The sequence below is a fragment of the Pistacia vera genome, unplaced genomic scaffold (assembly GCF_008641045.1).
Source record: "Pistacia vera cultivar Batoury unplaced genomic scaffold, PisVer_v2 Contig1326, whole genome shotgun sequence".
Lineage (NCBI taxonomy): Eukaryota > Viridiplantae > Streptophyta > Magnoliopsida > Sapindales > Anacardiaceae > Pistacia > Pistacia vera.
The window spans coordinates 43578-58900 of record NW_022195387.1 but is presented as its reverse complement, the minus strand read 5'-3'; the positions used below and the strand labels follow the sequence as shown (position 1 = coordinate 58900).

The 15323-nt window shown below is 34.0% G+C and overlaps 1 protein-coding gene across 1 annotated transcript; it reads right to left on the bottom strand.

The window, feature by feature from the left end:
* Positions 1-1521: 1521 nt before the first annotated feature.
* On the bottom strand, positions 1522-5172 carry LOC116122228 (phospho-2-dehydro-3-deoxyheptonate aldolase 1, chloroplastic-like). The gene is made up of 5 exons (XM_031408122.1): positions 4577-5172; positions 4204-4481; positions 3286-3562; positions 2946-3191; positions 1522-1964 (listed from the first exon to the last, which is right to left on the bottom strand). Exons 1-5 carry the CDS (start codon positions 5084-5086, stop codon positions 1680-1682), a joined length of 1596 nt encoding a protein of 531 aa, XP_031263982.1. The 5' UTR covers positions 5087-5172; the 3' UTR covers positions 1522-1679.
* Between the last annotated feature and the right edge of the window lie 10151 nt (positions 5173-15323).

The following is a 15323-nucleotide window of genomic DNA, read 5'->3' as shown; positions in this document are numbered from 1 at the left end:
TTGAAAATAGAATAATATATTTTAATACAAAATGAAACAAAAAATCACTTCAAGCTTAAGTCCTAGTTACAACCTTAATTTCAATTTTTGTGAATCACTATTAACTCACTCATTTTTTATCTATCGATATGTAATAATTAATTATATGCAGTTTCATTTGGAATCACAATTCACAAATAAAGTAAATTAATCCCATTTTATATTATGTATATGTAATACTATATAAAGGGCCAAAAAAAAATGTTCTTTCTTTATATATTGAAGATCTAGTTAGCATCACTTAATTTTCCACTAATTTCGGTCATAAAAAAAGATCAGTCACTATAATGAGCGATTTCATTGAAAATATATATATTTTTGTTTTGTCACGATGACAAATTCCGTTGTTGTATGCAATTTTTCCATCAAGTTCGGAGTATTACGAGGTTATAGCTCGACCTGAAAACAGTTCGACTTCACTGATTGTCCGACTCAACGTAAGCTCGTCGAGCTACAGTTTGACCCAGCACAAGCTAGTCGCGAACAATCCAAGCGATCATTCAACCAACTCTCAGGTAACTTTAGATCCCAAATATCTCGGAAGGGATCAGATTGACAATAATCTTTGCGCAATCACAAGGCCCAATCACGAGAATACCGGATATGCATTTCAATTTAATTATAATCTCTTTATTTTCGCTATTTCCTTTATACAAACTCTGTATATAAACCTCCTTAAACAATGATAGATGGGTTGGAAAAAATTCATAGAATTACTATTGTAAGCTCTCATAGCAAATACAAAAAACAGTGGACGTAGGTTCAAGAGTTTACCTCGTCGAACCACTTTAAAAATCTCTTTGTCATTTTCTTCATTGCATTCATTATTCATTCATTGCTAGTTACCCGTAATCACATACATATTAATTCCAATCTTATTAAGGTCGATCAGATCACTCAAATTGGTGCAGATTTCTGTATCAACATCTGTAAATAAGATTTCAAACTCAGCTATTGATCTCGTTTACGAGATATGGAGTTGTGAAAATTGATGAGTGAATGTTGAGAATAGATTATAATCGAAGTGAAACAAATTGAAAAATGTGAATACAGTGGGATTAGTAATGTTCAAATTTTTATTTCTTCATATAAAATTTGGTTGCATATTTTGTACTGACATCCAAGGGTACCAAATCAAACCAATTTATGGGAATTACATTATCTAATAGCAGTGACCTTAGTCCTAACGAATATTAAAATCATTTAGCATAAATATCAAAAAAATATCAGTTGTGACTTTCCCGTAGTAGCTTGCTTAGCTCATTCCAGCCAGCCGAACGAACTGGACAGGAAATAGGCATTTCTTACCAGCAGACCAAACCAACTTCAAATTTCAACGAAAGAGTTTTCATTACGAATAAGTATGCTCAACTCTTAAGTTTGGTAAAACTCACGTGGCTGTGTCAACACCTAACTTCTAGTACAACATAAAACCAAAATCTATAAGATAATACAATCCACAACACACAGACATCACCAACATTTTGATAAACTCACAATTTTATTTTTTATTTCTTTGGTTCTCACTTCCAGTATACACATACAATACATAACATAAATTAAATCAAAACTTCAGAATTTAAAATAGTAGTACAGTCTAATTATAAAAATAACATATTTGTGAGGCCCCTTGAGCCAATCTACAGCATCGAGAAGGAAGAAGAGGGGGAAGAGACAAGAGGTTGCTGTGAATTGATCCTTCTCTTTCTAAGGCGTTCAGCGATGATAAAGGCAAGCTCGAGTGATTGTGAAGCATTGAGTCTTGGGTCGCAATGGGTGTGGTAGCGTGAACTCAAGTCATCAAATGTCACTGTTCTTGACCCACCAATGCACTCTGTTACATTCTGGCCCGTCATCTCCAAGTGTACACCTCCTGGGTGGCTGCCTTCTTGCTCATGCACATCAAAGAACGCTCTCACTTCAGCCTGGACAAATGAAGTAGGATAAGTAATTAGTATTCAAAATATCAATTCCGTATCTGGTGCAACAATTTCTGTTTAAATGTGCAATACTTGTAAGGAAAAGAAAATCATAAAATGGCTGCCGCCCCCCAACAATTCATTCCCTTACCGAAAGAAATGGCCAATATTTTTATTTATTTATTTATGGGAAAAAGAGTTATGGACTCCCTCAAAACTTACTGGGGAAAGACGACTACCTACCTAACAAAGAATTGTCTAAACTAAATTATCATATCCATGCTTAAAAAACCTCATTTGACCTTTTTGCCACAATAAATATTATAAGTTGTCTCTTTCTCACCAACTACAACTCAATGCTTACCTCAGAAACATTATGATTTCTTTGAAACTACAAAATACCAACACTCGGGATTCTATTGCTTGCCGCACTATCTATTTTACTAAAGCAAAAATTATGATTTCTTTGAAACCACAAAATACCAACAGTTGGGATGATTGAGCTAGCTGCCCACTTCATAAATGATAAAGAGATCAATCAAACAACATGCTTATAAAGAAATCTCTAATCGCAGAATATGCTTATAGCTATTGGGTATGGTTGGTGAGTTTTGACATTTCTATACCCCTATCCAAATTGGTTCAGTGGCCAGAACATGGAAAGATGCTGCAGGCAGACAAGAACTGCTCTAAATTATTTGCATTGAATTTTAAATTTACAGTAACTCTTTTTGTCAAATTTTGAGATGAATCTATTCTTCATGTGCTTACTAGAGTAAGCCGATTAATTAACCATTATTCTCATTTATTAAACTCAAAATTTTCCCATTGTTTTCCCTGAACCAATATGACTTGACCAAATTCTTAAAGGATATTCGTTCCTCAGATATTAGGGAAAGCATGATGAAGTAAATTTAAATTTATGCTAATCAGGAAATTCCTCAGAAATTTAATTAAATCTATAAAAACAAGTGATGAGTAGTTTACCCTGATGGCATCAAAGGGACGAGTTTTGAGACCGCAGGGAGCCTTTATGGTGTTACCATGCATGGGATCACTGACCCATGTAACAATTTGGCCTGCCCGGCGGACTGCCCTGATCAGATGGGGAAGCTTTACCCTCATGTTCTCAGCACCCATTCTTGTGATTATTGTTATCCTCCCAGGTTTATTCTGAGGATTCAAAATCTCAATGAGCTTAACTAGCTCATTTGGATCCATCTTATCACTGACCTGGAGTAGAAGAGAAAATTCATATCAGTAGAGTTCAAATTTTTGTTTCACCAAATCATATTAAATTATAGGGGTCTCATCCTCAGTTTTGGACCTTAATGCCTAGGGGGTTTGCAACACCTCTCAGAAACTCAACATGAGCACCATCCAGCTGCCTGGTTCGTTCTCCAGCCCAAAGAAAATGTGCAGAGCAATCATAGTAAAGGCCAGAAGTTGAATCAAGCCTTGTAAGTGACTGCTCATATGGCAAGAGCAAGCACTCATGTGATGTCCAGAACTCAGTTGTTGTCATGATAGGATGGTCAACAGTGAGTCCAGCGGCAGACATAAATCCAAGGGCCTCATCAACCCGGTTAGCAAGTTCACGGTACCTGCCATTTCAAGACCAGGACAATTATTTCTTCAGGTAACATAAGAGAGACAGAAGCATTAGATAAAATAGTTAAAATTATATAGCCACTGGCCAAATTAATTTCATTTGAATCCAAACACCAAGAATAGGATACTTTGGATATTTGGAATAAAATATTCCAATTATATATTTGTTTCTTCCACACAAGAATAAATTTACAATCTGACTTCACAAAACACGTGGCAAAATGGTCTTATAGAAAGCAAGCAAGCAGATTATCTTATAGACAAGGCTAAACAAGTTAAGGTGTTAAGCATCCCAAATAAGGCCTAGTATGGCCATTTTTCAATTAAAAAAAAACAGTAGCAGTGATGTTGATGTATATGGCATATTCTGTATGAAAAAGGTTATCTGCCGTTTACTCCATATCCAATTGACCTCTGAGAAACACAAAAAACATGAAAAAAGCAAAGTTGAAAATGACAAAACTTTTGTAAACCCTCCGATAAAATTTTCCAATTTAATATTTTACGGATCTAAGACTGAATCAAAACAGAGTCAAGACGGTACAACCGCCATTTAAAAAAATAAATTAAAAATCTAATGAAGTAATATCAATCATCTAAGACTAAATCAATAAAAAAAGGGTAAGGTAATTACCTATCTCCTTGCTCGCTGTGTTCGGTGAAATCCAAATTCCACTGTGTAACCCTCTGCATAGCCGCATAACCACCAGTAGCAAAAGCCCTGAGAAGATTCAAGGTAGCAGCGGATTGACAATAAGCTCTAATCATCCTCTGTGGATCTGGAATCCTAGATTTCTCATCAAAAGCGTCTCCATTAACATTATCCCCTCTGTAACTCGGTAGCTTCAAGCCATCCTTCTCCTCAAATGGGTCCGATCTCGGCTTCGCAAATTGCCCCGCCATTCTCCCCACCTATACAAAAAAAAAAAAAAAAAAAAAATCATCAATAAAACAAATAACATAAAAAATAAAAAATTCAGTAACAAATGCCCCTCAAAAATTCAGACCTTGATAACGGGCATTTGACCACCGAACATCAACACCGCACCCATCTGAAGAAGGATTCTGAAAGTGTCACGAATGTTATTAGCATGAAACTCTTTGAAGCTCTCAGCGCAGTCTCCTCCTTGGAGCAAAAACGCTTTACCCACAGCGGCTTCACCAAGGCGCTCCTCCAAACTCCTGGCCTCACCAGCGAACACAATCGGAGGGAATGCGTCCAGAGTTTTAAGAACGGATTCCAGCTCTTCCTTGTTCGGGTACTCCGGCAACTGCAAAGCCTTCTTCGATTTCCAGCTTTCAACCGTCCATTTCCCTGTACCCGCATTGTGGGTCTTGGTAATTGGCTGAGTTGCCGGCGTCGTTGAGCTCTTCACAGAGGGTTTAGTGGAATCGGCGGCGTGGACGGCGGAGATGGGGAGGATATTTGATCTGGTTTTAGCGGTGAAGGGCGGAGTTTGAGGCTGAATGAAGGAAGGCTTGGTGGGAGTAATGGAGGTGCTGCCAATGAGAGCCATAATGGCTTTTAGTTTAGGTTCTTGTGGAAGTAAATTCACAAGTTTTGTTTATGACGGGAAGCGGAACCTGGACAGACTCTTGAGATATGTGAAGGGTTTTATAAAGAAACGGCCAACTGGGGTACGTGCGGCGTACGTGCGTGTCTGGTGAACTTGATTTGTGGTAGTTAAGGGTGTTTTTGGGAATTCTAATATGAAAGGGCTTTCTAGGTAATTGTCTGTCTATTTTTAGTTTAATTATGTTTTTTTAAGTTATTGATTAGTCTCTACTTGCCACCTAATGATGGTTAGAGGCGGCGGCATGAAAACTGAGCTGAGTCAAGTTGAGCGAGCCGGCATTACTTCAACACTTTACAGCCTGTAATGCTAAAATAAAAAAATTAGAAATAAGTTTTTGCAATAATCCAGTAATTAATAAATAGTCTGATACTGATAATTATATAAATCATATATGTTTTAGCCGAAGAAAAAATAAAAATAAAAGAGATAATGATAGTGCAAAATAAAAAATTAATATCTTATTTTAATTTAGCTGGAATTCTGTTAAGACTTAAGTGGGATATTGCTTCCACCTTATTAAAAATTAAAAAAAGATAGAAGTGGCTAGTGCTGAGAAAACGCAGGCAGGAATATAGACCAAAAAAGAGTTCAAACTTGAATAAAAATCACCTACCACCTTTGTCTTTGATTGACCAGCCCCCACATGAATTGAATGTATATACTTTTATTCATATCATAGTACTAACAGCACGCATTTTACGGTAAACCGTATAAAATTTGTTCTCAGTCCCGATACAACAGCCAAAATCATATCCTTTAATCTTTTTCAACGACTTTATTTAATAATATAATATTATCCTCAAATAGTCCACTTAATCTCTAATTCTCTATCAACAATCTCCTTTATCTTAACAATTTTATTATTTTTAAGATAAACATGAAATGTTGAGGCATTTTTTCTTTTTGTTGACGAAAAATGTCTGGTTCAGTCGACTAATTTTCTGGGACTTAAAGTTAATGATAGGATAAGTCTCTAGTTGTCATAAGGGGCGGTCCAAGCACTAAGCAGATAAGATAATTGTCTAGGGCCCCCAAAAAATTAGACTAAAAATAGCCCAAATTTGTTATAAATTTTTTTTGAATATATTAAAAAAATCAATAATGTATAATTTCCTATCCATGCCGGTCTAAAGGAGCCCCAAAAAAAGCCAAAAAGAGCCAAATTTGTTATAAGCTTTTTATATATATTCTCACTCAAGATTTATCGAAATGATAGTTTATACCCCTAGTTTCATATATTCCATATTTACACCCTTAAGTTAACACATTTAGTTTCTTTTAACAATAAAAGGCTAAAATAGTCATTTATATGTCTCAAATTTCTCACCATCAATTTAATCCCAAAATTCGACATTCGATATTTAATCTCGACATTTAATCTCAAATGATGATGATAATTTGAAGAAAAATTGTTTAAATCTTGAAAACTTTTTAAAACATGACATGATCTATGATATTTATGGTTTAGATTTATATTCAAAATTAAAAATTTTAAAAGAAACTACAAACGCGGAAATTAAAACACCACTTGAGATACTAAATTTTATAAAAAAATGTGAATTCTTTTTCAAATGTATGGATAGCTTATAAAATACTATTAATTATTTTTGTTATTGTAGCTTCACTAGAAAGAAAAAAGTTTATCAAAATTAAAGTTAATAAAATATTATTTGCGTTCAATAATGTCACAAGAAAGATTAGGTAATTTAATTATATTATTAATTGAAAAAGTTTTGGTTTTAAACTTGAATTCAAAAATTTAATTAGTGATTTTGTATCTTAAGAAAAATAATTTTGAAATAATTCTTTTAATATATACTTATATTATTAGAAGACCTTTAAAATAACTCTTGTCTAAGGTCATAAATATTCTTGAAACGATTCTAATGATTACCCCTATTAATAATCAAGATAAATCAAACTCTAAAATTTTTAAATAATACATTCAAAAATTCTAATAACTGGACCAGCCACCAAAGGTCTGTGCTAAGGGATATTGAAATCCAACTCCAAGCCGACTAAAGCCTAAGCCTAACAGAAGAAGTCACCTGAGAGGCTAAGACCTAATTAAAGTAAGTAGGTGAGTTTTGTGAAGAGTAAGTAGAGGATCCATTTGATGGAATTACGAATAAACCCTTATTAATTAAACGTGTTGATTAGGCTTTAGAAATTAGAGTGACGTCTAAGCCATCGCACCTACCCCGCTCCACTCCTGAGTCTACCTTCTCCTACCCCAACCATCCAAACCCCCTCTTTCTTATTATTATTGACACGTGTCCATTGCCATTTAACACTTAACAGTTCACGGCGTATTCTTTGTATATTACTTCTCAGACAAGAAGGCTATTATTTTTCTTTTAAAACTCAATCGGGTGAATGATTTTTAAATTTTTTTTAAAAAAATTAATTAATATAACGAATAGGTAATGGGTGTTGGTGAGTATGATTAAATGGGGTCAAGGTCTGCGAGGTTTTAGTGTTTTTTAGGATATGATTGGTCCAGTTTTGGTAAATATTCAAAGACCATATAGGTTTGACTTGTCAACATGTTGTATTTTAGGTCACTCTGTTATCATAATTCAAGATTTGATAATATAAGTATATCGTCTTATCATTTTTAGATATCTTCGGACTATTGGACTGGCTCAGGCTCACTATATATATTGTAGTGTTAGTGTCACCCTTTGATAATTAATTCATATACTCCTCAAATGATTTAAAAAAAAAAAAACTACTGTCACATAATAATTTTATTTTAGAAGCTATTGCCTTTTAGTTTGAATAATATTTTTATACTATTTTTAAACTTATTAAAATCATGAAATTTGGTTAATTTGTTTTAAAATGAGGGAGAAATTACGGTATTACCTCTCTTGAATTGGTATTGATTATGACTAGACCATACCTTACAAAAAAAAAGTCAACAAAATATGTCTTGATTTCATACACTCGTCAAACCGCCTTAATGCGTGCTCTGTTTGGCATATTTACTTGTTTAGTTTAAATCAATTAAAATATCAAATTATATTTATTTCCTCACTAATGATTTTGTCAAAACCGGGATGGTAGGTAGGGAGCTGCTAACGACACCGTTTGGCATCTACTTTGCGCGATGCACGTGCTGTCACCAGCCTCTGCCTATAGTCAGGACTGAAGGGATGTCGTGTTTCTGCAATCGCATGAAAGATTTACGTGGACAGAGTTTTGATCAGTTTCACTTAACAAGTATCGGATGCTTTTATATTTTATTCAAGTGCTACATAATTTACTCCACAAATATAAATATAAATACATTTATTCAACAAATATGGGGAAATTAATAGTATTTTAGAATTCTATTAAAAAATAAGGTGACTCTAATATAGTATTAGTATTTATTCGACAAAGTGACTCTAATATTCTATCTTACAATAATATTATATACAACTAATTGATAATTTGATGTCGAACATTTAGTAGATGAATTCTTGGAGAGAGTTGAGCGTTAAAAGCTCAATTACGTATAAATCAACTTAAAATAATCATAATTTTTTATATGGAAGAAATTATGGAGCTCATAAGATATAAACAAAAAGCTCGTTTTGAGCTCGACAATATGGCAACTTTGATTCCCCAATCGAGGGTCTTTTTTTAGGCTAAAATCCACTGTTTTGACGTGTTTTAGGGCTATTTAAGTTTTCTGCGTATTTTACTTATTTTATAATTAGTCAACAATCAAGATTTATTCTTTCAATTAATTTATATGTTTAATTATGATTTTATTTCCTTGTTTAGGAGTTTGTTAGAGTTGGCTGTCACCACCTTATATAAATATATTATTCATTTTTGGAAGTTATTAAATAATTATTTAGATTTTATTTCAAATTTTATGACCTAAGTTTTTGTGATTGAGATTTGTTTATCAATTCTAAATGTATTATCGAATGCTAGCCTTATCGTTACGCTAACTCATTGTGTCATAATGAAATGAATACATATGATTGTTGAAATAAAAATAAAAAGGTAAAATCGTCCATTATTAGTAAATGCTATTATATATGTTATTGGTGATCCCATGAGAATAATAGTTAGTGATGCATGCGTTATTGAGTTGATGGGTGCACAATCTTGGGTTTAAATTTTGTTAGTGTCTCTGTATTTGAGTAGCACCAGATCCATTGACGATCCTTATAGAAGAAGTGGGCCTCTCGATACTTTAAGCGGAAATAGTTTAATGGCAGCATTTGAGGCCACGCAAATGCCGCTTGCCTCAATACCTGCTCTATATTATTTTCTCTATCTGGTTTCAGTTTTTAACATTTGAAACTCTTAGTTGTTTGTCACATATTGGTGTTTGCTTAATTTTCAGGGTCATGAAATATTTTATAATTCCAATTTAATAATGTAATTACATAAATGTTTTAGATACCTCTCTTACTACTCAAACATAAGACTTTCTAAGTATAGTTAATCCCAGTAATTAAAGGGTTTGTCATCCGACCATAAACGGAGAGGTTATTTGTCTCTTTTCAAGTAATGAAAGAAGGTTTTAGGTGAGGATATGATTCATTTTGTTTCTTCCAAAACGAAGGATACAATTTATAAGCTATAAAAAATTTAAGAACTAACTTTTGTATATATATATATATAATACTTTGTCACATTAATTTATGAAGACCACACAAATATATCGACAAGAATGTTAAAATGCTTACTTTACTAAAATTCTGCAAAGTTTTTATAAACTTGTTTAAGAGTAAAATATGGATATGTATTGTATGCAAAGCCGTGGAATTGTTAAATGGTCTGAGCAGTGCAGATCCAGTTGTTATGTTGATGGGCTAAATTCAATTGATGGGTCAATGAGTAGAGTCATTATCAGAAGATTAAAAAGAGTGAGTTGTGTCCGCAAATATGAGATGTTTGCCCATTGGTATCAACCTTTTTTCAGTTTTAAACAAATGCAGATAAGTTTAGAATTCATTAAAAAACTCTGTTATGAAAATACGTTTGGGTTTGGTTGAAATGTTTTCAAAATCAATTATTCAAAGATTAAATAAATTCCCAAAACTTGAAATGATAAGTGACTTTTAAAAAAAGAATCATAAGCAACTACATCTGTACATGCAAACTTCCAGGCTGATAATACAGAGAGTTCCCCTTCAGCTCTTGGCTTATTTCACCCTCACTATAAAAACAAACCACAAAGGCATGCGAATCTTACCAATTGATGATTGCTTCTTGTCTTTTAGAAAAGGGACCACTGACCATAAAATTATCAATGCGCCCACGGGTCGGGACCCAAATATTTAATGAAATTACCTTTTTTTTTTTGCCCATTTTAAACTCATAAAAAACGTAGTGGTAGAAAAGTTACCTTGTTTGAAGTTGGTGGTTGTATACGTGGCGGGAGATGGAAGGATGGGGATCACGGACGATCATGATGAAGCCTTATGATTGACGAAGGTCAAAAGTTTACAAAATCCAAAAGCACAACTTGAATGTGAATTTAAGGACACTGCTATAGTGCTATGCCTATGCTAATAGTGGACCTCTAACTTTTTGTTATGCTTACGAAATGAGGGTTGACATAAGTTTACAATAGCAGACACTAACCATAGTTTAAGAAGGCTTTGTGTCATTCAGATACTACCACTTTGCCCTAAGATAGAAATGGTATGGCTAGAGGTGGAATAAATGGGTAAGATTAGACGGGTCAATCTTAACTTGGCCTGTCTCAACCTAAGTTCAACCCGGCCCAAGTATACCCCGTCGAGCGGGCTCGAGCAACTTGTTTTTTTTTTTTCCAAAACCTGTCCAACTCGTCGGGTTGAAGGTTGTCAACCCGCCGGGTTGACCCGCAGGTTGGACAAAAAAAAAATATTTTTATTTGCAAAAAACTCATTTTATCCTTTAAATATAGACGCTTTATAGCAGTTGGAGGGGTCGTTTTGGTTATTTTCTTTTCTTTTTTTTCTATAAATAGGGCCTAAACTCTCATATTTCCTCACATCCCAAATTCTCTCATTCTCTCATTTTCTCTATTGAAATCTCTCAATCTCTTTGTTGTCAATTTGCTCTCATTTTAATTTTTATTAGTTTTTGCAATTTTCAATTCATATTTCCAAATTCCAATTCTCCTTCTTTAATTCTTTATTTCTTTTATATCTATTTTTTTTTTAAAAACTAGAATGGATAGATATTTACATCCCATCAATTTAGATGATGAAGAAAATTGTCCTAGTCCCCCTGAATCTACTAACGTAAATGCAGTAGATTCAAACAGTCTCGCTTTCCCATTTTCAGAATCTGATACACCTCATAATATTCCCCCCTTCCTCCCCATGCTGCACAACTCTTGGTGGTTCTAGAAGTCGTCTTTGTCCAACTCCATCGCAAGCAGAAGCGGGTTCATCAACTGCAGTCGGAACCAACGACAAGCAAATATCAGACATTTGGGTGCATTTCGAAAAGTTTTACCAGACATAAAATGGAGTTCAAGTGAAGAAAGCAAGATGAAAGTATTGTGAAAATATTTATAAAGTTGATGCAGGAATGATACTAGTACTTTAAAAAGGCATGCTAGTAAACATATGAATCAACATGGAAATAAAGAAACCAACAAACTCAAATAACTAATATGATACTACTTGGCGTTATCAGTCCGATGTATATAGGGAACAATTAATTTTATATATTGCTGTAACTGATCAACCTATTAATATGACTAAAGATAAATATTTTGAAAGATTTATTAAAAATTCATTTTTTCTAAGATTTAAAAGTTATTTTAAAACTGCAACTAGAAATGATTTAATAAAATTGTTTGGGAAAATGAAATTAGAATTAAGAAATAAAATACATAGTTGTCATGTTAGTGTGGCTCTAATCGCCGATATTTGGAGTGGTAGAGCTAAACATGATTATATTTGTGTGACTAGTCATTATTTTGATAACGAATGTAAATTAAATAAATCTTTATTGAGATTTAGATTAATAGATGTGGATCATAGTGGTCAACAAATTTGTAATAAAATTATTGAAGTTTTAGAAGATTATGATATTGTTCACAAAGTGATAAGTTTAACTTTGGATAATGCAAGTGCTAACTGTAGAGCTATAGATTTTTTTAAAAGTAATTTTCATTTTCATGATAATTTGAAGTTTTTTCACTAACGTTGTGCATGTCACATTATTAATTTAATTACGAAAAGTGGTATGAAAAAATTAGAAATAATATTTACATAATTAGGGGTTCTTTAGATTGGATTACTAGTAGTAATAGAAGAAATGTTGAATTTCAAGATGCTTGTACAAAATCAATTATGTCTCCTAGAACTTTTGTATTAGACATGCCTGTTAGATGGAATAGTACTTATTTAATGCTTGATTCATGTTTACCTTATGCAAATTTAATTAGTTATTTGTAGCAAATAATAGGGGTTCTCATTATTTGGTGGACAGTGATTGACATATAGCTAAAAAAAATCATTTTTTTCTTAAATTTTTTTATCAATCCACTTTAAAACTTTCTGGTATGTATTATCCTACTAGTCCATTGGTAATACATACAATTATAAAAATTTTAGATTTATTAAAAAAAACAGAAACAATAAAATTTTAACAGGACCAATAGAGGCAATGGAATTAAAATTTAAAAAAATATTGGAAACCCATTCCTTTTCTTTTTTATTTAGCTGCCATATTTGATCCTAGAATTAAATTAGCGGGGTTTAGACATGTTAAGTGAAAATTTACGAAACAAAGTATATGCCAATCAACTAGGAGAGATAAGACAGTGTCTTGCAGAGGTATATTTGCAATAAGAAAGTAGGTATAGGAACCAGCAAAGAGGCGAAATACTCGAGGAATTAGCATCAGAAGACACAAATGAAGACTTCGACTCCTGGAGTGCATTTAATAGACTGAAGGAGACCCGAACCCGAACCCGAAGCATAGCCTCCTCTTCAGAAGCATCAACAATAAATATATTGTCCTCCATGCAGCTTCAAAGTAATGAGCTTCACCAATATTTGGGAACCCTGACGTGCTACCAACAGATCCACAACAAAGAGCCAACTTTAATATCTTAGAATATTGGAAAACTAGAAAATGTATTTTTCCGGTATTATCAAGACTTGCCCTAGATGTTTTCTCTATTCCTGTCTCAACCTTCTCATTTGAACACACATTTAGTGCAAGTGGAAGAATTTTTAATGACATGAGGACTAAACTTTTACCAAAATTGATTGAAGTCCTCACATGTCTGTGAGATTGGGAACGGTCGCGCCATTAGGATCAATATAAGGTTGTCGACGATACTTTAGTAGAATCATTTCAATTTTGTAATTTAGATGATACAGACGAGGGAGGTCTTAGTCAACCTCAAATTAGTTGTTTTGTAAATTGTGACTTTGTAATTTGTAAATTAACTGTCAATTATTGCACTATTTTTTCCTTACCAAGTTTTTGTCCCAATTTGGTTTTTCTCGGTAAGGTTTTTAATAAGGCAATAATTGTTGTAATTTCTTATTACTTATTTTATTTTTTGATAAATAAATAAATCTAATTTTTCTTATATTACAATTTAATTGTATTAAAATTGAATTAATATTTGAAATGTTTACAAAAAAATTAATTTAATTGAATTGATATTTGAAAAGTTAGCTAAAAAAAATTACACAAAAGAAAAAAAAAATCTGGGCTAGCCCGGCTCAGCTCGCACAAAAACTTGCCAGGTTAGGGTTGGCGAGTCGGGCTGGGCTAACCCTTCTGGCCAAAGAGACGGGCCGGGTTGGGCCTGACCTGCAATATGGCTTAACTCGCCACGGGCTGGGTCGAGTCGAGTTGGGTAGGTTAATTTTCCACCTTTAGATACAGCTGTCATTAACTCAACAGATTCATGTTTTGTCTATGAGTGAATGGGGACCACACACCTGTCCAAGCCCCAGATAATTTGAGGATATTTTTTAAGTTATCAGCCAATGAGAGGCAATGAAGGACTTACACGACACCTACTCACTTGCAGATTTGTAATCATTACCTTGAATTCAGCTACTATAAATAGATGACTCTCTCTCTCTCATTTTTGAGAACTTTACTTTCATAACAATCAATAGAAAAGACAACTTACAAGAAAGAGACCGACTTGATATTTTATTTGAATACTCAGTTATTGTACCTTTGCTCGTTGTTGGCTATATACGATCTCTTATAAAACTCTCATATATAAAAAAAACAGTGGACGTAGGAATCGCTTTAAGCATTCGAAGCACTATAAAAATCATCTGTCTCATTTATTATTGTGTCTTTGCATTTGATAATATTGTTTAACCTTGTCCTGACTTTTGAATCAATCATATCACGTGTGATTTCTAAGAACAACTTAGCACTTTGCACGTGTGAGTTGTTGGTGTCAAAATCAAGCATCAACAGTTCGACGCTAGAGAGAGGGCTAGATTTCACATCTGCTCTTCATTCAGAATTTCTGATCAACCAGTTCTATTTACGAACTTATGGCTCGTGGTCTTAAAATTGAGCGTACTAGCACCAATAACGAGGAGACCCCTTGGGTATAGGATGTTACTTCTCCCGAAGTACCTCCAATTCCCCAAAGTACCATGGTTGGTACCCTCTTGACCTCTCAGCTTGATCCGACTATAATGGATTACCTGGAAAGGTCCAATAACACTCTCCAAATGATTAACCAAAGGTTAGATCGTTTGGATCAGGTCGTATCGCCAAATTCTGATAAGGCGGTGCCACCTCCAAAAATGCCTGTAGGTCACGCTAAAGCATAGAAATAGGCAAAAGCTCACACCATGTGCACTACAATGCATAAGAACAAGGGAAAATAGGTAGTTGAAAATGGGCCAAAAGGCTCTAAAGGGCCAATGAATACTAGTCGCGAAACAGGTAGAATATCTGTATCTTTGCAACTTGGCTGTATGTCACATCATGACTCGTCTCACGCCATGTCGCAAGGGCACCCGCACAAGAGTGCTGGGCAAGGAGATTCCCATTATCGCTGGAATGATGGCTTCGACCATCACCGTGAAGGAAATACCCATCATCTGCGGGTCGGTTCTAACTACCGTGGAGGTCGGGATAGACTACCGTGGAGGTCGGGATAACTCCTTAAGCCATTCAATGCCTTCACATGGCTTTACCCAACATGTGTCAAGGTATGCCGAAGGCT

Bases quoted from the DNA above. Each gene is read 5' to 3' on its own strand.
- LOC116122228 (XM_031408122.1), bottom strand. From the start codon at position 5,086: ATGGCTCTCATTGGCAGCACCTCCATTACTCCCACCAAGCCTTCCTTC. The intron at 3,563-4,203 runs GTAATTACCTTA...TTGAAATGGCAG, and splicing joins CACAGCGAGCAAGGAGATAG to GTACCGTGAACTTGCTAACC. The intron at 1,965-2,945 runs GTAAACTACTCA...TCATTTGTCCAG, and splicing joins GTCCCTTTGATGCCATCAGG to GCTGAAGTGAGAGCGTTCTT.